This window comes from Aotus nancymaae, unplaced genomic scaffold, assembly GCF_030222135.1.
Source record: "Aotus nancymaae isolate 86718 unplaced genomic scaffold, 86718_ANA_hifiasm-v0.15.2.pri h1tg000072l, whole genome shotgun sequence".
Taxonomy (NCBI): domain Eukaryota; kingdom Metazoa; phylum Chordata; class Mammalia; order Primates; family Aotidae; genus Aotus; species Aotus nancymaae.
In genome coordinates, this window is record NW_026988487.1 from 1344852 (window position 1) to 1367450 (window position 22599).

At 49.8% G+C, this 22599-nt stretch overlaps 1 protein-coding gene across 2 annotated transcripts; it reads right to left on the bottom strand.

Annotated features, from left to right (window-relative positions):
* Positions 1–237: 237 nt before the first annotated feature.
* COPZ2 (COPI coat complex subunit zeta 2) lies at positions 238–12097 on the bottom strand. 2 transcript variants are annotated; one of them, XM_012451863.2, is made up of 9 exons: positions 11967–12097; positions 11180–11254; positions 8893–8974; positions 8246–8337; positions 7723–7778; positions 7193–7270; positions 4122–4173; positions 3477–3515; positions 238–546 (listed from the first exon to the last, which is right to left on the bottom strand). In XM_012451863.2, the coding sequence occupies exons 1-9, from the start codon at positions 12075–12077 to the stop codon at positions 499–501; spliced, it is 633 nt and encodes a 210-aa protein (XP_012307286.1). In that variant the 5' UTR covers positions 12078–12097; the 3' UTR covers positions 238–498. The 2 variants fall into 2 exon arrangements, with proteins under 2 accessions (XP_012307286.1, XP_012307288.1); XM_012451865.2 differs by lacking the exon at positions 11967–12097 and adding an exon at positions 11738–11798.
* Positions 12098–22599: the final 10502 nt, after the last annotated feature.

The window sequence follows — 22599 nt, forward strand, 5'->3', positions numbered from 1 at the left end:
TGTTTTGCCCTCCCCTGCCTGGCAGTATGCACCACACATGGGGCTCTGTGGTATCAGCGTCGCACCCCCTCACGGTGTTAAATAGTCCCCTTTCCCTTTTCCCACATCTCTCCCCAATTACACAACCATAGGGACACGCCCCACCCTGGTACTGGATATCCCTATGTTGAGCCACAGAAAGTGCAGGAGCCCTTATCTGAACACACACACTTCTGAGGCCAAGAGATAAGGAGACCCTTGGCAGAAGACAAAAGCAGGTTTATTAGGGCCCTGGGGCCAGGAATGCCTAGGGTATGAGTTAAGGCCAGGGCAATGAGAAGAGGTGACTCTGCTGAGGCCAGACTTTTGCATCTCAGAATCCCTGGCTGGAGACCTTAGGAGTCAGTTCTGGGAGGAGCCTGGGGATGCAGAGGGGTCTCTCCTGACCCTGGGATCTTTGGGCTGTTGCCAGGAGTGGGGAAATGGTCTGGAGGGCAGGGAGCCTTAAATCCACAGCCTTCATTTCAATAATGACCATTTAATTTGTTCCTTGGCGGACTGAAGAACCTGGAGTGGGGGAGGTTGAGAGAGAATTGAGAAACGTCAAATGCCTCCACACACAGCCCACCTTTCCCAAGCGCCCCTGCAACCCCCAGTCACTAGGTGGCAGCAGTTTGTCTCCACTTGGCTTAAACTCGGCCAACCCTCCCTCAGAAAGGGCAGACCAAACTGGCTGCAGCCAGCTCCCACCTCAGGCCCAAGCCTGCCAGACCTCTGGCTCCTGCATCTGCAGCATGGGTGTGGCAGCAGCCTTGTCTCCCCCTTGTCATGGCATGAGGGTTCCTGCCCACAGTGCCACGTGCAGGTGGAGACGGGGCCCAGGCCTGACACTCCCTGTGCTCAGACGCCTCAGCAAACCCTTAGCTCTGGCCATGGCTGGCAATGTGTCCTCAACACCCCACCCCAACCACTGCTGATGTGGCACAGCTGGCAAAGGGTGGCTGGCCAGACCCTGCCGTGGGGTGCCTGCTCTCAGCTGTGTGCACTCCTAGGCCCTGCAGTGGAGTCTCAGCCCAGTGCTTACACAGATCAGTACAAGTGCACACACACATGCACAATACCAAAGCGGGAGAGGCGGACGGGACTCCAGGTGTGTCCCTTAGGTTGTCCCTCCAGCCACTCAGCCTCATTCCCTTCCAGAGAAGGAGGGAACACTGTGTATGTCTCCTCCTGCACCATCTCCCTCTTCTCTTGGGGACAGTGGCTTAGGGTTCGCCTGATTATCCTAGCCAGAATCTAACTTTCCCCTCATTTTATCCCCCATTGGCTACCTGCAGCTTCCTTGGTTTTTACTCAAGAATTCCATTTACAGTGTTGTTTTTGGCTGGGCGCGGTGGCTCAGGCCTGTAATCTCAGTACTTTGGGAGGTCGAGGCAGGTGGATCACAAGGTCAGGAGATCGAGACCAGCCTGACCAACATGATGAAAGCCCGTCTCTACTAGAAATACAAAAATTAGCTGGGCATGGTGGCATGCACTTGTAGTCCCAGCTACTTGGGAGGCTGAGGCAGGAGAATTGCTTGAACCAGGGAGGCAGAGGTTGCAGTGAGCCGAGATCATGCCACTGCACTCCAGCCTGGGTGACAGAGCAAGACTCCATCTCGCCGGGCACGGTGGGTCACACCTGTAATCCCAGCACTTTGGGAGGCCGACGCGGGTGGATCACGAGGTCAAGAGATCGAGACCATCCTGGTCAACATGGTGAAACCCCGTCTCTACTAAAAATACAAAAAATTAGCCGGGCATGGTGGTGCGTGCCTGTAATCCCAGCTACTCAGGAGGCTGAGGCAGGAGAATTGCCTGAACCCAGGAGGCGGAGGTTGCGGTGAGCCGAGATTGCACCATTGCACTCCAGCCTGGGTAACAAGAGCGAAACTCCGTCTCAAAAAAAAAAAAAAAAAGACTCCTTCTCAAAAAAAAAAAAAAATGCTATGTTTTCATTCTTTCTCCCTTTGGAAAAATACTGATGGTTATTCAGCATGTGTTAACTTGCTTGGAGCCTGCTAAGAGCTTGCCATGTATTGGCTCACTGAATTCTCATAACTCCATGGGGAGGGTCCTGCTATTATGTGAGGCCCAGAGAGGTTGAGTAACTTGCCCTAGGTCACCCAGCTTTAGGTGGTATGGTGGAACATGTACCCTGGGATGACTTCCACAAGCACCAGTGTTGTGTGTGTGTGTGTGTGTGTGTGTGTATGTATGTATGTGAGACGGAGTCTCACTCTGTTGCCCAGGCTGGAGTGCAATGGCGCAATCTTGGCTCACTGCAGTCTTCACCTTCCAGGTTCAAGCAATTTCTCTGCCTCAGCCTCCCAAGTAGCTGGGATTACAGGTGCCCACCACCACACCTGGCTAATTTTTTTTTTTTTTTTCGTAGAGACGGGGTTTCACTATCTTGGCCAGGCTGGTCTTGAACTCCTGACCTCATGATCCACCTGCCTTGGCCTCCCAAAGTTCTGGGATTACAGGCATGAGCCACCGTGCCCGGCCACACCTGCATGCTTATCTGCTCTGCTCATTACTCCTTACCCTCTTTCCACCCTGAAAATAGCTTTGCAGCTGCATTCATTCCAGCATGGTATGAGGAAACATGGGGAATCAGAGGGGAGGGCAAGGCAGAGTGAACACCAAGGGCAGTGCAGGAAAGTGGGCACCCCACCTGGGGCTCTACATGAGACAGCACAGGCTTATCTCAGCAGGGCCACCACAGCACGAGGAGTTAGTGCCAGGGCGGGAAGTTCCATACAAGCAGGATTAGTCTGAACAGAGAGACCTGCAGGCAGACAGAAGAGAGGTCAAGACAGTCAGCCTGAAGTAGCAGGAAGTCTGTGCAGTTGGGGAACTGATCAGGCCTCAGAGCCAGGAACATCCCCCGGCCTCCTACTCCGCATGCACCTCCGGATAGGACCATGCAGGGTTGTGGCAGGTTCTTCCATAGCCAGGTCATTCACGGGCAAGATGACAAGTGATGAGTGGGGAAAGTCAGATCCTATCATGGGTTTGAGAGTCCTTTAACAATCCCAGCGTGCACTCTAAATGACAAGGACAGGGTTTAGGAGCCAAACTCCTATTTAATACCCTTTCCAGGTTTGGGTAGAGAGTGCATCAGAGGCCTGAGTTCCCAGATTTTTTTAGGAGACAAGTGACCCAGCCATCTCCAAAGTAGGCAGCTCATCAATCCAACTAAACTAAGCCAGGAGAGGAGGTGGGCTGATAGTAACACACCCATTCATCCATTAGTCCCAGCGCCCCCCTACTTGGAGAGCCCAGAGGCCTCCAGTGAGTCTCTCTCCAAGATATGACCTGTCACCACCTCATCCCTTCCCTTCTGCACCCCTGGTTTTTCAGCCTTGATAGCCCTACTGGGTCCCCTAGGATGCTCTGCTCCTCGTATTTCTCTAGACCATTTCTAGCCAAGGCAGATGCAGGAGGGCCTACCTGGGCCACACTCTGTTCAGTCAAGCCGCCATCATCTGCCTGTAAGGAAACACCGTCAAAGGGTCGGGTTGGACCAGGGTGAGGGTCTGGGTCAGGGAGGTGAAAGGGACTTGGGGGGAATGAGTGAGATGGTGCAGTCGTTAGGGTGATTCAGAGCTGCATCTGTGTCACTGGTTAGTAGAAGTCCTGCAGCCTGTCATTTGGAAGCCAGGACCCCTGGGATTCTGCTATGGTGCATAAAGGGTGAGGGAAGATGGGAAGGAACGTTTCATCCAGACATGAGAAAGCCAAACAAGGCAGGGAGGTTCTATCCATACCCCTGACCTCCAACCTCAAGGCCAGGGCAGCCACCTGGTACCTCTTTGAGGATGTATTTATTTCCCTAGACTAGACTTCCTACCAGGAAAGAGGTGAGGTACTTGTGCTCCTAGCTGGGGAGAGGACAGGAAGGTCTCTTCCATTAACTGACATCCCACCCACCCCCACTCCGCTGCTCATCCCACCCCTAAGAAGTTTATCAGCCCAGTGGTTGGCTTCTGCTAGAGGAGCTTGGGCTTCTACCATCTCAGCCCTGGTAGCCCCATGCCCAGGGAGGACAGGAAGGGCAGCCTAGAAGAGTAAGGGGGCATGCAGGAAGACTCTTACCCTAAAATTCACCTTCTGGATCACTTGCTGAGGGTCACTCTCCAGAATCACACTACAAGATGAGATAAAAAACAGGAGGCAAATCAGTGGCACAATCCTCCCCTTTCCCTATGCGTCCTGCAACAAACCTCTTCCCTCTTCCCTCTCCCTATGCATCCTGCAACATCTTATCAAAGCTCTTCTCTCCCACTATGCATCCTGCAACATCTCCACCTTCCAGGTTCCTTCCCACTGATAGCCCTCAAGTCAGAACTCTCCCTCAGCATGGAGGGGCCTCAACTCTGATTCCCTGATGCTTCAACCCAGTGGTCCACATGCTTTGTCATCCCTGGGCAAAATCTTCGAAACTGGGTAACAGTCTGGTCTAGAACGATCAGGCTGTCAAAAGCAGGGATTCTCAAAACTCAGAGCTCTTGAAAATTCACTTCATCTTCTGGGTTTAGGGGTGGATTCCTGTGAAAAGACTTAGGAAGGAAGGCCCTGGGGGGTTCTTAACTTGTTGCACTGTTATTTTATGGCATGGGGTCATGCCCTAAATAAAAGAAATGAAACTCCAAAAGTAAGCATCCACCCAACTTCTTCCCATTTTTTTTTTTTTTTTTTTTTTACTTTAAACATTTTTAAGGTTTTGTTGTTTTGTTTTGTTTTGTTTTTAAGGCTGAGCACGGTGGCTCATGCCTGTAATTCCAACACTTTGGGAGGCCGAGACGGGCGGATCACCTGAGGTCAGGAGTTCAAGACCAGCCTGGCCAACATGGCAAAACCTTGTCTCTACTAAAAGTACAAAAATCAGCCAGGTGTGGTGGCGCACACCTGTAATCCCAGCTACTCATGAGGCTGAGGCAGGAGAATTGCGTGAACCCGGGAGGTAGAGGTTGCATGAGCCGAGGTTGCACCACTGCACTCTAGCCTGGGCGACAGAGTGCGACTCCATCTCAAAAAAAAAAAAACCTTCCCTTTTGATAGACCCAAATACTGTAGCTTTTCTCAGAGAGCAGGCACTCCTTCATGAGGCCTTGGGGGTATGTACATGTAGGGTACATGGGTGTGAGAGCCTGTCACTGCGGCAGGACAAAGATGACAGGATCTGAGTGCACCTCCTTACCCAGTGAGGCTCCTCCAGGCTAGAAGCTTTGTTTTTCTTTTTTTACCAATTTGCTGGAAATGACATTTCTTGGGAGCCTCTTCCAGGTCCCATCCTTGGACTGGGCACCCCCTGCCCCAGGCTCCCTAACCAGAGGTCCTGTAATCCATAAAGACAGAGCATCCCAGGCCAAGGCTCCAGTTTAGGCGTTGCCTCCCGACTGGCGCTTCCCCAGTTTTTCTTGGCAGGAAACTGTGAGCTCCTCTGAGGCGAAGACGGGAAGCTTGTGAAGCTTACACCTCAAGCATCCTCCTTTGCACAAGCCATCCAGAGCCCTGCCTCTCGTTTTGCATTTGTAGTTTTGTGTGTGTTTATGTAAAGTTTTCCTTCAAAAGAGTTCACCAAATTGTCTATGCTTCTGGCTCTCCCAAACCTGGCCTTACCCCACTCCCTTTTGAGTTCCAGAAATCTGCAGGAGGCCTAGCAGTAGCAGGCAGTTAATGGCTATAGAGAGGGAAGCATTCCTTAGTGCCCCAGGCAGTTCAGTACAGTGCCATGAAAAGAGCACAGCCCCTGGAACCATGCACGTGATTTTAGATCTTGGCCCCGCCACTCCTTAGCTGTGTGAGTGACCTCCGGCATGTCACTTGAACCTTTGGGCCTGTTTCCTAATCTTTTTTTTTTTTTTTTTTTTTGAGACAGAGCTTTGCTCTTGTTACCCAGGCTGGAGTGCAATGGCGTGATCTTGGCTTACCACAACCTCTGCCTCCTGGGTTCAGGCAATTCTCCTGCCTCAGCCTCCTGAGTAGCTGGAATTACAGGCACGCACCACCATGCCCAGCTAATTTTTTGTATTTTTTTTAGTAGAGACGGGGTTTCACCATGTTGACCAGGATGGTCTCGATCTCTTGATGTCGTGATCCACCCGTCTCGGCCTCCCAAAGTGCTGGGATTACAGGCGTGAGCCACCGTCCCCGGCCTTTTTCCTAATCTATAAAATGATGTAATGGCAGCCAGTCGCGGTGGTTCAAACCTGTAATCCCAGCACTTTGGGAGGCCGAGGCAGGTGGATCACCTGAGGTCGGGAGTTCAAGACCAGCCTGACCAACATAGAGAAACCCTGTCTCTAACTAAAAATACAAAATTAGCTGGGCATGGTGGCACATGCCTGTGATCTCAGCTGCTCGGGAGGCTGAGGCAGGAGAATTGCTTGAACCTGGGAGGTGGAGTTTGCAGTGAGCTGAGATGGTGCCATTGCACTCCAGCCTGGGCGACAAGAGGGAGACTCTGTCTCAAAAAAAAAAAAAAAGATCTAATGATAGAGGCATGTATGTTTTTAAGGTGCTCAAGAAGTTTCTATTATCCTGTGTTCCAGAGCCAGAACTTCTTTTTCTCCCTGAATATTGATCCCCTGATGGAAATTCACAAACCAACTTTTCTCAAAAGTGCTCCTAGTTTCCTAAGAATATACTAGCATACCAATAGGAGGCAACATTTATTGAACGAGAACCCCAAACTTCACATGTATCTTCTCATTTCATCCCCACAATCCCTTATTATCTCCATCTTAAAGATGGAGAAAGTAAGGCTCGGGGAGTCAGTAATTGATCCAGATCACGCATCTAACTGGTGTTGGAATTGAGCCCTAAGAGCGGGAGGTGTGGGGCTGGTAGGACTGTCTGAAGTCCTTACAGAGAGGGCCAGAATCTGTGCTTCCCCTGGGCATTGGAGACTCAACAGTCTGCCATAGTTTGACATCAGGTTATTGTCTTGTTTGGCTTGACTGTAGCTAACATTGAAATCAACTTCCAACTTCATGAGTGGGGTGCTAGTAAGGGGAAGGGGTGGGGGAATGGGATCCCTGGAAATATGCAGAGGGAAGGGAGTGAGAAGTTGGTCAGACTTCTGGCCATGCTGGGTGCCATCTGGGGCTGATGACTCTCAAAGGCACTGCTGCTGTGAGTGTCCCTGACCGTCCTCTCCTTACCCGCCATCTACAATCTCGTCCAGCACCAAGAAGGCTCCGTCCATGTTCTCCAGCAACCAGCGCTTCTCCACGTTCTTCCTGAAGGTGGACACAAACTCCTGAGCCTCCCTGTGGCTGGGAGGAACTGAGTCCCTGCCTAGGTGAGGCCAACCCCACTCTCCAAAGACTGCTTCATTTACCCCTTACCAAACAAGGAATGGAAAGGAGAATGTGAAGGGTAGTGAGCACAGAGCCCATGCACGGCATTCCTGAGCACAGGGCAGTTCTGCTTATTTGCACCCCACCTTGTCCAACTTCCTACACTTTGGACCTTGACACTTCAGCACCCACCACAGGACCCCAAATGCATTTCCCAACCAGGTTAGATGCTATAGCATAGCCCTACTTCAGTTCATTGTATCGACTGTGAACTTTTCTTTTTGGATTATCTTAGTCTTTTGGGGACTTCAGGAGAAAAACAGGGAGGAAGGGCCCTGTGACATATCAGTGCCTGGGGGATGGGTCCTTGGAGGGCAGAGAACCTCACTCACCTTAACATGTGGTTCAGAGACTCAAACAGGCAGGTGAGAACAGCCATGAGCATCAGCTGGAATGGGCAGATATGGGAGGAGGAAAGCAAGAGAGCTTGAGGTTGAGAAGGTCAAAAGAAGCCCTTGGAGCCCACCTGTGTGGGCAACAGTGGAGAGTTCTCCCTTTTTAGAGCCTGGGCTGGAGACTGACTGCAGTGTGACATTAGAAGGAACTTCCCTGTGTCTGGGCTGGGAAACTGGAGTTCTCCACTGGGAGACATTGAGTGTATCCTTCTCTAGTTAGGTTTAAGAAGGACAAAGCCTCCCTGCAGAGGAAGTGATGACCTCATTCCTGGTTCCCAAGGAAACTAAGGGGCATAGAGGATACACACTGTCCCAGAAAGAACCCTTCTGGCTGCCCCCCTCTACCCCATAGGGCCAAGAAGGACAGTCCAATGGTGAGCCTCCAGGGTCCAGCCTCAAGCCCAGATTCCAGGCCATTTCCCCATAGACCCTCCTTATTGACCCAACCTCCTGAATTCACCTCATTCTCGTAAGATGAGCCCACCACATATAGGAAGAGGTCAATGCTGTTCTTGTAGACGATGGTCATGCCCCCGAAAAATGCAATCTCACCTAGAAGTGGAGGGAGCTTTCAGTCCTAGCCACCTTGCCTAGTCCCAGCCTAGTCCCTCCTCCTTATCTATGACTCTGTGCCTCTCCTTTTATTTCCTTCTCCCCTTTCTAGGGAATCCTTGGAAAGACCAGCACTAGGGACACTACCATTAGGCTGCCTTGTGTCCTTCCCCTTATCTGCTACTCTATTTCTAGGGACTGCCTTAGGCCAAGGAGGCAACAAGCCCAGTTGTTGAACAGTTGACCTCCTGCCCACACTCCCACCCTGTGCAGCACCCTGGGACCAGATCCACATTGGAACCCCAACACTATTGGCCTCCTCAGCTAGAGAGAGAGGTCTGGGGATGCTTGGGGTTGGGTGGGAGGGATTGGAGAGTGACAGGGAGTGGAGGTTCTCTAGAGGAAGGGAGTGGAGAACTGGGAAGGAGAGGACAAAAAGCCACTGAAGAAAGGGAAATGGCCTGTGGGTGTGCAAGGCTAACAGGACAGATGTGTCCAGATGGAGAAGATCAATGTGCATCTGAGAGTCTGGTGGAGGAAGAGGGGGACACTTACTGTCAGTCCGGCTGGTCTTGTTGAAGACATTTTTCTCGAAAACCATCTGCTCCTTCATGGAGGGGAATGTGTCATCATAATACTATGAGAAAGGGAAGGAGAAGGGGCCATAGCTTTCCACACAGACTGGCTCCTCCCTGGAGCCAGGGAGGGCAGGAAATAGTGGGTGCTGGGCAAGTGGGATCCTGCTTCCCTGCCCCATCTGCCCATTACTGCACCCTAGGCCTGCTCGTTCACTATTTCTTCCAAAACAAATTCTAAGCAAAGAAAGTCCCAAAAAGTAGAGGGATATTGAGGCCTACTTTTGGAGTCTCCTCCTGATTTCTTAAAGGATCTTGTACATTCAGCAGATGTTCAGCGTGCTAAGGACTGGTGTGATCTCTAGGGCACACTAATTCTACAGCACCCTGAGTCTATAGCAAAACCAGGAGTCTTTTTAAAACAATAACAATCATAACAATAGCTACTTTATTATCCCCATAACACAGATGGGGAAAGTGGGGCATCAGGAAGCGAGGTGACGGCTGGGTGCGGTGGCTCGTGCCTGTAAACCCAGCACTTTGAGAGGCCAAGGTGGGTGGATCTCAAGGTCAAGAGATTGAGACCATCCTGGCCAACATGGTGAAACCCCGTCTCTACTAAAAATACAAAAATTAGCTGGCTGTGGTGGTGCGCACCTGTGGTCCCAGCTACTTGGGAGGCTGAGGCAGGAAAATTGCTTGAACCCAGAAGGCAGAGGTTGCAGTGAGCCAAGATCGCACCGCTGCACTCCAGCCTGGCGACAGAGCGAGACTCTGTCTCAAAAAAATAAAAATAAAAAAAAGAAGTCAGGTAACTTCCCCAATGTCTCACAGTGGTGAGGCCAAAGCTGGATTTCAGCACTAAGGATGGTCTGACTGCAGACAGGGTTATAGTGAAGATTAAATATCTAAGAAATAATTCCTGGCATATATCCCACAACTAAATTAACATTTTTTGTTTGGGAATGGTGAGCCTCTCTCTCTGACTCAGTTTCTTAATCTGTAGGGAGCGAGAACCTTTGGCCTTGCTGATCCACCTCTGACCATCTGCTAGGGCAAGGTATGGTCAGCTCAGTTTTCAGTTTTCAGTTTTCTGGTTGTGGATTTTGCCACTTAGTACTCAATCTGCAAGCAGATTAGCCGTCTCCCTACTGGCCGCTGCTGTGGTGAAAAAGCTTATTTGAATGTCATAAAAACAAATAAGTTTCAGCTCCAAACAAACAAACAGAATATCTATTTTTTGAGATGAGGTCTCACTCTGTCACCCAGACTGGAGTCCAGTAGCTCAATCATGGCTCACTGCAGCCTCAACCTCTCAGGCTCAGGTGATCCTCCCACTTCAGCCTCCCAAGTTGCTGGAACTACAGGCACATACCACCAAACCTGGCTATTTTTTTTTTTTTTTTTTTTTTTTTTGTAGAGATGGGGTTTTGTCATGATGCCCAGGCTGGTCAGGCACTGCCGGGCTCAAGCGATCCACCCGCCTGAGTCTCCCAAAGTGCTTGGAGGATCAGCCACTGTGGCTGGCCTTATAATGCACTTCATATCTAATGCAGATGCTACAGCTCCACAGCAATTAATTGTGTAAACAGTAAAAATTTATTTTTGGATTATTTTAGTTTGGTTCGCTCAGGTCGTGTTTGCTAGGATAGATGCCAGATAATTGAATGGGGGGTACAGTGAAAACCACCTTGAGCTTCATGTTAAGAAACCTGAGTTTGCCTGTGAAACCTGTGAAATGGGAGAAGTGAAAAAATTAAGTAATAAGTAAAACCTGAGTTTGGATCTGTTAGGATATTAATACTTGTGACCTCAGGTAACTCATACAGTCTCTAAAATCCCATCTGGTTCTAAATCCTTAGACTCCTTAGACTAAATCCTTAGTGTTTACCAAGCTGTAGAACAAAAGTGGAGGTTTTGAGGTTTAGAGACAAACCCCAAAGAACAAAAGAGCTTGTTTGGGGGTTTGGGGACTAAGACTCCTGAGTCACAGGCTCAACACTCCACTGACCCATTAGGCAGAACTTTCCCAGGCCCAGGTCCAACTGGCCAGTAGCAGAATGATGAGAAAATACTTCAGGGAGCATGATTAGAGGAGACCCCTCACTTCAGGGAGCAGCACCTTGACAAGGCAGGAGGATGAGAAGGACCTCTGGAGGGGTCTAAGCTGAGCTGCCCTGAGTCAGAGATCACCGTGGAGTTTCTCTTAAGACAGGAGTGTCAGCTGGGTGGGAACTGTGCCTCTCACGGGTGGGGTCAGATGTTACCTTGGCCAGCAGCCGGTGCCCGTCATTATCTAGGATGAAAACAGCCTTGATGGTGTAGAGGGAAGGTTCCTGCAACTGACACCAGGGAGGAGAGTTCTGTTTGGCCCCTGATGTATCCATGGGCTGGCCTAGGATACATCCTCAGGCTCCAGCAACCCCAGCCCCAGCCCTCAAGGTCCACAGCTCGTTCTACCCAACCCTGTGCCACATGGGCCAACCCAGGTGCCCACTCCACTCCCAGGCAGATGTTCCACTGCAGGCCCTAGTGGGGGCTGTGCCCGTTGGGTGCAGAAGGTCCTTCCGGGCCCAAGTTCTGTCATGCACTGACTGCTCCAGAGCCCGAGTCGGAGTGTATCACAGAACCTGGGCCGGGGGGGACAGCAGGCCGAGCCTCCTCCTTCCAGCTGATCCCCGGCCAGGCTGGACCTGCGCTTTCAGCGTGCCCCCAGGCCCTGGCCCGGGTGGGCTCCAGAAGCATGCCCATCACCCACCGGCGATGGAAGCCGAGTCTGGGATGGACAGGCCACTCCTTACCCTCCCCGCGGAATCGCAACTCACCCGCCACCCCCGCTCCAAATTGACCCAAAACTTCAGCCCCGTCAGGACAGGCCTCCTTGCCGGTCGGCGCCGGGACGAACTTTTTCTCCCCGGGCCTAGGGCCGGTCAAGGGGTGACACAAAGTTCCCAGACACCGGGCGCGCGAGTTCTGAGTTAGCTGCTCCCCGACGCTGCTCCGTCCCGGCCCAGTTCCCGCTGCCCGGGATCCCTGCGCCCTCCCGCTCCGTACCCGCAGCCCCGAGGGCTCCCCAGCTCGAGCAGGCGCCGCTGGGCCCCCGGCATGGGCCGCCGCGGCCCCCTCCCCTGGGTGCGGACGTGGCCAGGCCTCGGGCCGCTGCATTCCACTCGCCGCCTCGCACTGACAGCGCCGCCCGCCGCCTGCCCGCTGCCGCCGCCCCGCCTCCGCGCCCGCCCCGCAGCCCTTTCTCACGCGTGGCCTTCCTTTCCTCGGGGCCCCGTCCTCAGACTCGTTCTCCTTGCTCTCCCCTCCCGCTCTCACCCCCACCCTCTCCTTCCCCCACCTCTCCTCTCCCTCTCTCTTCCTTGGCTCCTTCCCTTACAGCCCTGAACTCTGCATCCTGAGAGTACCCCAAGACCAGCCGTCGTCCCGCTTCCTGCCTGCTCTCCGGTCTGTGGCTTTGGTGTGCACCGGTGTCTGTAGGCTGTCCTGGGTCCAGCAGCAAACACAGCAAAGCCCACTTTTGTCTGTTGAGCCCTGGTAGGTACCATGGGGACAAATATGTCAGGTCACACTTTGGATCTCAGGGACAGGGTCTATCAGCGAGAGCAGATGAGGATAGTTCTGGGAACACCCCTCTGTGGAGAAGAGGCTTTCCCATTCCTCTCTCACTACTTGCAGAAGGGAACCAAAGTCCTGGAGACACCACCCCAGGCTCTCCTAAGACACAGATGTGGCACCATCAGAAGCAAGCCAGACGCCCAGCAGCACAAATGCTCCACCAATGACATCGGGCTTTGCAGCATGTTTTGGTTTCTTTGGTCTAAGTGTACCAAAGACAAGATCTCATTTCAGGGTATACTGCCCAGAGGGAAATTCACACCCTGGTGATACATACGTTACTGTTCGTATGCGTTTATGTTTACAGGTAACAAGACGGTGCATGTATTTTACGTTTGACACTTTCACCTATATTATCTAATATAGTCCACACCTGTGAGGCATGATGGACCCCCCCATTTTAAGGAAAGAGAGACTCAGAGGTTGTGTGACCTTTTCAAGACTGTACAGCTAGTTGACTGGGGATAGAACCCAGGTTTTTGACTCAAAATTTCTTCCCTATTCTCTTCAAGCCCTCTTATGTTGTGGACCACAGTCACTCACCCTAGATGGTTACAGAATGGGGCTTTCCTCACTGAATGCATCAAGCCTTCTTGTCTTCAAGCCTCTACTGAAATGTCATTACCAAAAGGTCCTCCTGACAGCCACCATATCTGACGTGATAGGTCTCTCCTGTCACATTCTCTATCTCAGCATCCTATTTCTTTCCTTCATTGCACTTTCTCAATGTCTAAATATTATTTTTACTAATTTTTTTGTTTGAGACAGGGTCTCTCTCTCTCTCTTGCCCAGGCTGGAGTGCAGTGGCTCGATCTGGGCTTATTGCAGCCTCAACCTCCTGGGCTCAGGCAGTCCTCCCATCTCAGTGTCCCGAATAGCTGGGACCAATGGTGCATGCAACCACTCCCAGATAATTTTGTTTTTATTTTTGTAGAAATGAAGTCTCAAGGCTGGGCTCAGTGGCTCACACCTATAATCCTAGCACTTTGGGAGGCTGAGGTGGGCAGATGGCTTGAGCCCAGGAGTTCGAGACCAGCCTGGGCAACATGGTAAGACCTGGTCTCTACTAAAACTACAAAGAAATTAGCCAGTTATGGTGGTGTGCACTTGAAGTCCCAGCTACTCAGGAGGCTGAGGTGGGAGAATCACCTGAGCCTGGGGGTTCAAAGCTGCAGAGCCATGATCATGCCACTGCGCTGCAGCCTGGGCAATGGGAGTGAGACCCTGTCTCAAAAAAAAGAAAAAAAAAAAAAAAAAAAAAGAGGAGGAAGAAGGAGAAGGAGGAAGAGGAAAAGGAGGAGAAGAAGAATAATCAAGGTCTCACTATGTCACTATGTTGCCCAGGCTAATCTTGAACTCCTAGGCTCAAGTGATCTTCTCACCTCAGCCTCCCAAAGTGTTGGGATACAGGCACAAACCACCATTCCCAGCTTTTACTAGTTTGTTTACAGGTGTTCCTTCTTCCCCCGAGACTTTGAGGCCTGCAAGAACAAATGAATGTGACTTTTTTTTTTGTTTTCTGAGACAGGGTCTTGCTCTGTCATGCAGGCTGGAGTTCAGTGGTGTGATCATAGTTCACTGCAGCCTCAAACTCCCAGGCTCAAGCCATTCCCTCTCTTCAGTCTCCTGAGTAGTTGGGACTATAGGCATGTGCCACCATGCCGGCTATTTTTTTTTTTTTGGTAGAGGCTGGGTCTTGCTGTGTTGTCTGAGCAGGTCTTGAACTCCTGGGATCAAGCCCTCCCCCTGCCTTGGCCTCCCAAAGCCCTGGGATTACAAGTGTTTGAGCCACACTGCCTAGCCAAGTATGCTTGTCTTGTTCACTATGGAATCCCTAGTATTTCTTACAGGGCCTGGTGATGACAGATATTTAATAAGCATTTGTGGAGTAAGTAAATGAATAAAGGAATTCAGGATGAGGGAGATCATGTATAAATATTCACAAATATCACATTTTAACTAATAATAATTAAAATGTACCTATTGATGATACCATATTGGCTGGGCGTGGTGGCTCATACCTGTAATCTCAGCACTTTGGGAGGCCAAGGCGGGCAGATCACTTGAGACCAGGAGTTCAAGACCCGCCTGGCCAACATGGTGAAACCGTGATTCTATTCAAAAAATACAAAAATCAGCTGGCCATGGTGGCAAGTGCCTGTAGTCCCAGCTACTCAGGAGGCTGAGACAGGAGAATCACTTGTACCCAGGAGGCAGAGGCTGTAGTGAGCCAAGATCATGCCACTGCAGCCTGTGCAGCAGAGTGACACCATCTCAAAAAAAAAAAAAAAAAAAAAGACACCATATTTTATGTGCTGTACAAACACTTATTGAGTGCTTAGTATGTACTATGTATTTTTCTAGCCACTGGGACACAGTAGTAGACAAAAGAAAATTTTTGCTGTCATGGAACTTACAATCAAGTGTTTGTGTGTGTGCATGAGTACATGTCTGTGCAATACATAATATACAAAAAAATGGGTAAAGTAGATATTATGTGAGTTGGGGATAAGTGCTGCAAAGAAAAACAGAGCAAAAATGGGGTATGGAACGTGACGAGTCAGGGGCTGCCAGGGCAGAAAACCATTTTCATGAGTTGGCTGAGAAAAACTTTAACAAGGTAACATTTGAACAAAGAGCTGAAGGAAAGGAGGAAGCAGGCCATGCAGATATTTGAGGAAGCATCTACTGACCCTCCCTATATGATGACTTGGAAGGCACATCTGAACCTTCCTTGCAGGCTATCAGTTATAACAGGAAACATAACTGACACTATTTGATACAGCAGGCAGGGAAAAGACCCAGTATTTGGGCATTTCATTTCTTTGGATTCCAGATCATCAGAAGTTATGTCAATGGTCATGGCTGGGTATGGTTTTATGGTTTTTTTTTTTTTTTTTTTTGAGATGGAGTTTCGCTCTTGTTACCCAGGCTGGAGTGCAATGGCGCGATCTTGGCTCACCGCAACCTCCGCCTCCTAGGTTCAGGCAATTCTCCTGCCTCAGCCTCCTGAGTAGCTGGGATTACAGGCACACACCACCATGCCCAGCTAATTTTTTGTATTTTTAGTAGAGACGGGGTTTCACCATGTTGACCAGGATGGTCTCGATCTCTTGACCTCGTGATCCACCCGCCTCGGTCTCCCAAAGTGCTGGGATCACAGGCATGAGCCACTGCGCCCGGCCATTTTTTTTTTTGAGACGGAGTTTCGCTCTCGTTACCCAGGCTGGAGTGCAATGGCGTGATCTTGGCTCACCGCAACCTCCGCCTCCTGGGTTCAGGCAATTCTCCTGCCTCAGTCTCCTGAGTAGCTGGGATTACAGGCACACGCCACCATGCCCAGCTAATTTTTTGTATTTTTAGTAGAGACGGGGTTTCACCATGTTGACCAGGATGGTCTCGCTCTCTTGACCTCATGATCCCCCAGCCTCAGCCTCCCAAAGTGCTGGGATTACAGGCTTGAGCCACTGCGCCCGGCTTGTTTGTTTTTTGTTTTGAGACAGGGTCTTATTCTGTCACCCAAGGCTGGAGTGCAGTGGTTCAATCTCGGCTCACTGCAACCTCTGCTTCCCAGGTTCAAGCGATTCTCCTGCCTCAGCCTCCCGAGTAGCTGGGACTACAGGTGCCCACCACTACGCTTGGCTAATTTTTGTAGTTGTAGTAGAGATGGGGTTTCACCATACTGGCCAGGCTGGTCTCGAACTCCTGACCTCAGGTGATCCGCCTGCCTTGGCCTCCCAAAGTGCTGGGATTACAGGCATGAGCCACAACACCAGCGGGTATGTTATTTTTAAAAATACTGATTTGGTTATTTTGATGCCTTAATATTTCTGTGAGCTAGTCCATTTTTTTGGCTCATATTTACAAGGACAGCACCAAAAAGCCTCCAGGAGCAATTCTGTTTGGCATGTTGTACCAACCATGAAAGACGAACAGCCAGAAGGGTCAGAGGAAGACCTGGGAAAATAGGGGACTTAGGGAGCTGGCTGGCTCCATGGGGGAGGTGGGGAAGGAGTCAGTTACACAGGTTGGGGCCAGGAAGGCACTGGAGGGCGTCAAGGGAATAGGGATGAGAGAAGGTTGGGGAAGGAAGCTTAGGAACCACAAAGTTCTCATCACCCCCCATCTCTACCACTGTTGTTGCTATTCTTAAAATTTCTTGGCCAGGTGTGGTGGCTCATGCCTATAATCCCAGCACTTTGGGAGGCCGAGGCGGGCTATCATCCAAGGTCGGGAGTTCCTGACCAACATGGAGAAACCCTGTTTCTACCAAAAATACAAAATTAGCCGGCCATGTTGACGCATGCCTGTAATCCCAGCTACTCGGGAGGCTGAGGCAGGAGAATCGCTTGAACCTGGGTGGCAGAGGTTGTGGTGAGCCGAGATCATGCCATTGTACTCCAGCCTGGGCAACAAGAGTGAAACTCCATCTCAAAAACAAAAAACAAAAAACAATTTTTTTACTTTTTTTTTTTTTTTTGAAATGGAGTCTCGCTCAGTAGCCCAGGTTGGAGTGCAGTAGTGCCATCTTGGCTCTCTGCAACCTCTGCCTCCCAGGTTCAAGCAATTCTCCAGCCTCAGCCTCCCAAGTAGCTGGGATTACAGGTGCACACCACCACACCTGGCTAATTTTTGTATTTTTAGTAGAGAAGGGGTTTCACCATGTTGGCCAGGCTGGTCTCCAACTCCCAACCTTAAGTAATCTGCCCACCTTGTCCTTCCAAAGTGCTGGGATTATAGGTGTGAGCCACCATGCCCAGAGCATAAAATCTCTTTACATCTTTTAAAAAAAAAAAAAAATTTTTTTTTTTTGAGAAGTTTTGCTCCTGTTACCCAGGCTGGAGTGCAATGGTGTGATCTCGGCTCACCACAACCTCCACTTCCTGGGTTCAAGTGATTCTCCTGCCTCAGCCTCCCGAGTAGCTGGGATTACAGGTATGAGCCACCATGGCTGGCTAATTTTGTATTTTTAGCTAGAAATGGGGTTTCTCTGGCTGGGCGCGGTGGCTCACGCCTATAATCCGAGCACTTTGGGAGGCCGAGGCAGGTGGATCACGAGGTCAAGAGATCAAGACCATCCTGGTCAACAAGGTGAAACCCGTCTCTACTAAAAATACAAAAATTAGCTGGGCATGGTGGTGCACGCCTGTAGTCCCAGCTACTTGGGAGGCTGAGGCAGGAGAATTGCTTGAACCCAGGAGGCGGAGGTTGCGGTGAGCCGAGATTGCGCCATTGCACTCCAGCCTGGGTAACAAGAGCGAAACTCCGTCTCAAAAAAAAAAAAGAAATGGGGTTTCTTCTTGTTGGTCAGGCTGGTCTCGAACTCTCAACCTCAGATGATCTGCCTGCCTTTGCCTCCCAAAGTGCTGAGATTATAGGCATCAGCCCCTGTGCCTGGCCCTGAAGTGCACCTTTAATGCAGTTTTACATAAACATGAAAGCTATGCGTGCCCAGTGTTGGGACAGTGTCTTCCACAGAGCATGGCTCTAAGAGGACTTTCCAGTTTAAGGCTGGCAGCACATGGGAAGTGCACATGTGCAGCAGCAGACTCAGTGGGAAAGCCTCCCCAGCAGGAGGAAGCCAAGTTGGATCCAAAAAGAATGCAGCCTTCATGTTTCTCTGCCCTCTGCTCCCTTTGGGGTAGGCCCAGTAGGGTGGGAAGGTGGGCTATGCACATCCCTACCCAGCTGGAACCTGTGAAGTAGTGCACTCAGAATTGGTTCCTGCCTTTTGGCAGGCGATTCAAACAAGGTTCTCCTCTGGGCCTTGGTATAACTTAAAGGGGAGACCATTTTGTTTCCTCTGACTCACCCTCCTGTTGCCACATTTCTGTGCTGTCTGTCCTAGGATTTCAGCATCTGTTCTTATGTGACAAGAAGAAACAGCTCCCTTGGGTACCAGCCTCTCTCTATCCTTCCTGCTTAATGTCAAGAGGGGGAGGTGTGTGTGGAGTATGAGGCATGGAAGTGTGTGCTGGTGGCATCCTCTAGAGAGAAAACTAAAACTTCCATGTTCCGTCTGTAGGATAGGTTTCTAGTAGACCATTCTAAGGACAGCTCTCATTTCTTCATCGCCTTTGGCTTTCTCTGAGATAAAGTTGTAGGGTGGGTGGAGAGAGGATTGGCCAAGACAGGGCCTTACACTCAGCTCTTCTCCCAGGCACTAATGGCTTTAGGCACATGATCTGATTTTTCTTCTAAAGTCTTTTTTTTGAAACAGTCTCACTCTGTTGTCCAGGCTGGAGTATAGTGGCATGATCTCAGCTCACTGCAACCTCCACCTCCCAGGTTCAAGCGATTCTTCTGCCTCAGCCTCCTAAGTAGCTGGGATTACAGGAGCACACCACCATGCCTGGCTAATTTTTGTATTTTTAGTAGAGACAGGGTTTCACCATGTGGTCAGGCTGATCTCGAACTTCCAACCTTATCATCCACCTGCCTCAGCCTCCCAAAGTGCTGAGATTACAGGAGTGAGCCACCGTGCCCAGCCTTTGATCTGATTTTTAAGATTTGTGAATATGTCTATTGTTATCTCTGTTTAGCTTGGTATGGCCCAACTAGTAAGAAACGGAGCCAGATTTTCAAACCCAGCTATGAGTCCAAAACACCCACTCTTCCTCCTCATAACAGCAGCTCCTTGATTGTGACATGTCACACAGAGCTATGCAAAGAACATTACCTGGTGTTGTTTCAGACAACACAGCAAGACATACAGGACAGTTGAACTCAGCTTCAAAAAACGTTACACTCAGACACTAATGAACAATGAGGCATTTTCATTGTAAAGGTGAAGAAAGAACATTTTAGGATTGAGAAAGAACACATCCTAAAAGTCAGATGGGTTGGGTACAGTGGCCCAGGTCTGTAATCCCTGAACTTTGGGAGGCTGAGGTGGGCAGATCACTTGAGGTCAGGAGTTCAAGACCAGCCTTGGCCAACATGGTAAAACCCTGTCTCTTCTAGCCAGACATGGTGGTACACACCTGCAATACCAGCTTCTCGGGAGGCTGAAGCAGGAGAATTGCTTGAACTCAAGGCAGAGGTTGCAGTGAGCTGATATGGCACCACTGTACTCCAGCCTGGGCCACAGAGCGAGACAATATCTCAAAAAAAAAAAAAATAAAGTCAGATGATCGTTCTAGTCTGTGTTCCTGTATTACCACAATCTTTTGCTTATTATTTTTTTTTTTTTTAGCCCAACGTGGATTCTTACTCCAAGCTAGTGATTCTCTACTCTGGCTGCACATAAGAATCACCTGAGAAGCTTTTACAAAATACAGATGCCTAATTCTGCTCTGGGTGGCTGTTTTAATTGGTGTAGGGTGGGACCTGGGCATTGGTATTTTTTACAAACTCCCTGCCTGGGTGATTCTAATGTGCAGCCAGGATTGAGAAGCAATCTTCTAAGACAGTGTGGTAGTGGTGCATAGCAAAGAGGCTGGCTTGCAGAAGAGCTTTACCTTTTTTGATGGTTTAATGGCTACAAGCTTGCTAATGATGTTTACCACATAAGAGAGGGGGCCAAATCTCTGGATTAACCAGAAGACTAATGGATTTTTTTTTTTTTTTTTTTGCAAAACATGCTAACATTTAGTACTGACATGATGTAATCCTAGAATCTCTCAGGATTGTAAGGAAATCTCAGGCAATCATCTATCTAATCTATTCCCCTGGATTAGATGAGTTTGGAGAGTAAGAAATATATAGATTAGCAACACTTAAAGACTTTTTTTTTTTTTTTTTTGAGACAGGGTCTCACTCGGTCGCCCATACTGGAGTATAGTGGCGTGATCACAGCTCACTGCAGCCTCAACCTCCCCGGGCTCAGGTGACCTTCCCACCTCAGCCTCTCCAGTTGGAGATGTGTTTTCACCATGTTGCCCATGCTGGTCTCAAACTCCTGGCTCAAGTGATCTGCCCACCTGGGCCTCCCATAGTGCTGGGATTACAGGCATGAGGCACTGTCCCTTGCCTTAGAGACATTTTTAGAGGAAAGATAACGGGGAACCAGAATGGCAGAAAGACTGGGTTTCCCTTTAAGGGAAAAAAGCAATTTCACTGTTCCAGAAGAAATGGAAGCCCCAGCCAGCCTGCCCTCCCACAGCCCCTTCTCTGAGGATTCCTGGCATGTGTCATCCTCTGGGGATGACTGTGGGATGGATTTGCCTGTTGGTGGCAGCAGCAGCTTTTCCTACGGGGGAAGCTGGGTCGGTCGACACTACTATTCCCAGGGTGGGGATTTACGTGTATGTTTTATTGTTACCTGGCCCCAAATCCCTGTGCATTAGACCTAACTCTCTTTTCGGCTTTCACTGCCTTCTCCTCTCTCCTGCACAGCCTAGAGTCGCAGGGGCAAGGCCTGGTTTTACAATGGCTGCCAGCCTTTCCCTTAGGGAGCCATGCGCATGCGCTCACTTTTTCCAGTGGTCTCAGTCTGATTTAATGGATATACCGGGACTGATGACACATCAGCATGAGATTCTTCTTTTGCTTCTTGGGTAATTGTCCTATTAACAGCTGTCCCGGGCAACGGGAGGGGGAGAGTGTCGGGGGAAAAGAGAGGGTGAGCTTCCTGGGTGAAGAAGGACACACCCTGGGTTTTACAAGGTTAATTAGCAGGTTCTGAGAAGCTTGCACCTGCTCAGACTTGATCTGGAACTCTAGATAGAATGGAAGACATTCCATGGAGTATCAAATATCCTGGGCGCCCACACTCTGCCAGGCCTAGACCTACTGTTGCAATTGAGTTTGTCTCTATACCTTTACTCTCTTCAGCCCTTGCAACTCTTTCCCTTTTTCTGCCCACCTTTGTGAAATGGCTATGCAGGAAACTCCACATAGATAAATGATTGCCCAGTTTTAGTTTGAATTGTGTTTGGGCTGAAAATTGTTCTATATTTGTTGTGTCAAAAAAAAAAAAGGCCACTCACCTTCTCAAAATCGTCTTGTATTTAAACACTGTACTTTAGTTGAGACTTTGTATTTTTGAATTCTGTTTTGATTTTTTTGAGGCAGGACCTCACTTTTGCCCAGGCTGGCACCATCATAGCTCACTGCAGCCTCAACCTCCCAGCTCTGCCTCCTGAGTAGTTGGGACTATAGATGTGCGCCACCAGGCCCTGCTTGTTTTTGTAGAGATGGGGATCTCACTATGCTGCCCGGGCTGGTCTCCCAGGTTCACACAATCCTCCCCCCTCGGTCTCCCAAGGTGCCACTGTGAGCCACTGAGCCCAGCCCAGTTCTATGGTTTTACAGTATTTCTCAACCTTCTTGATTTTTAGAGTTGATGGCCACACCTAAATTTCTCCTCCTTTATTACACAATACCCGTCTTTATCTTCATTGTCTCACTAATTCAGGGACTGAATGCTCTATTTTATTGGTAACATGCCATATCTTTCAAAACTATACATCCTCCAAGGTGTGGTTAATTTCTGCTTTTAACAGGAAAATCACAGGGCTGCCTGCTTGAGTCCCCCTTCAAGTACTCAGTATTTGAGTGTCTACTAAGTTGTAACAGTTAACGCACAAAGTTCTAGTCCTCATGTTGTTAATACTCAAGTATTTATTGGGAGACAGGTGTCCAGTAGTCCCTGCTAAGTGGGAAGATCACTTGAGTCCGGGAGTTCGAGTCCAGTCTTGAATAAAGACATGTTTTCTGAGTTAGTCTTTGAAACGGTAAACTAGTTCAGAAGTTTTGTAAGAATTCCATGAGTAGCTGCTGGTGTATGTTTATACACAGTGAAAGTACTTAATCTGTTAACCGCCCCAAAGTAAGCCTCCTAACTCTGCAAGCACAAAATGGGCTCGATCATTTACTGGGTTATCAGCTGGCCTTGTCCTTAGTTATTCAGGGACTGACTCACCCATAAATTATGGGGTCTTCCAAGAAGACAGAACTTGAGTTGACACCTCTTTGTCCCACAGCTGGGAGCAACGCATTGCAAACGCTAACCCAATGATTCCCTAAATGGGGTCTTCGCATCAGCTGCGTTAAAATCACCCCAGCAGGCGGGTTAATCGGCCGCCACTCCAGGGTCACAAAATCAGACTCTGCAGTGGGG

Bases quoted from the DNA above. Each gene is read 5' to 3' on its own strand.
- COPZ2 (XM_012451863.2), bottom strand. From the start codon at position 12,077: ATGCAGCGGCCCGAGGCCTGGCCACGTCCGCACCCAGGGGAGGGGGCC. The intron at 8,975-11,179 runs GTAACATCTGAC...CCTTTCTCATAG, and splicing joins GGCACCGGCTGCTGGCCAAG to TATTATGATGACACATTCCC. The intron at 547-3,476 runs GTAGGCCCTCCT...CCCCCACTCCAG, and splicing joins CTGAACAGAGTGTGGCCCAG to GTTCTTCAGTCCGCCAAGGA.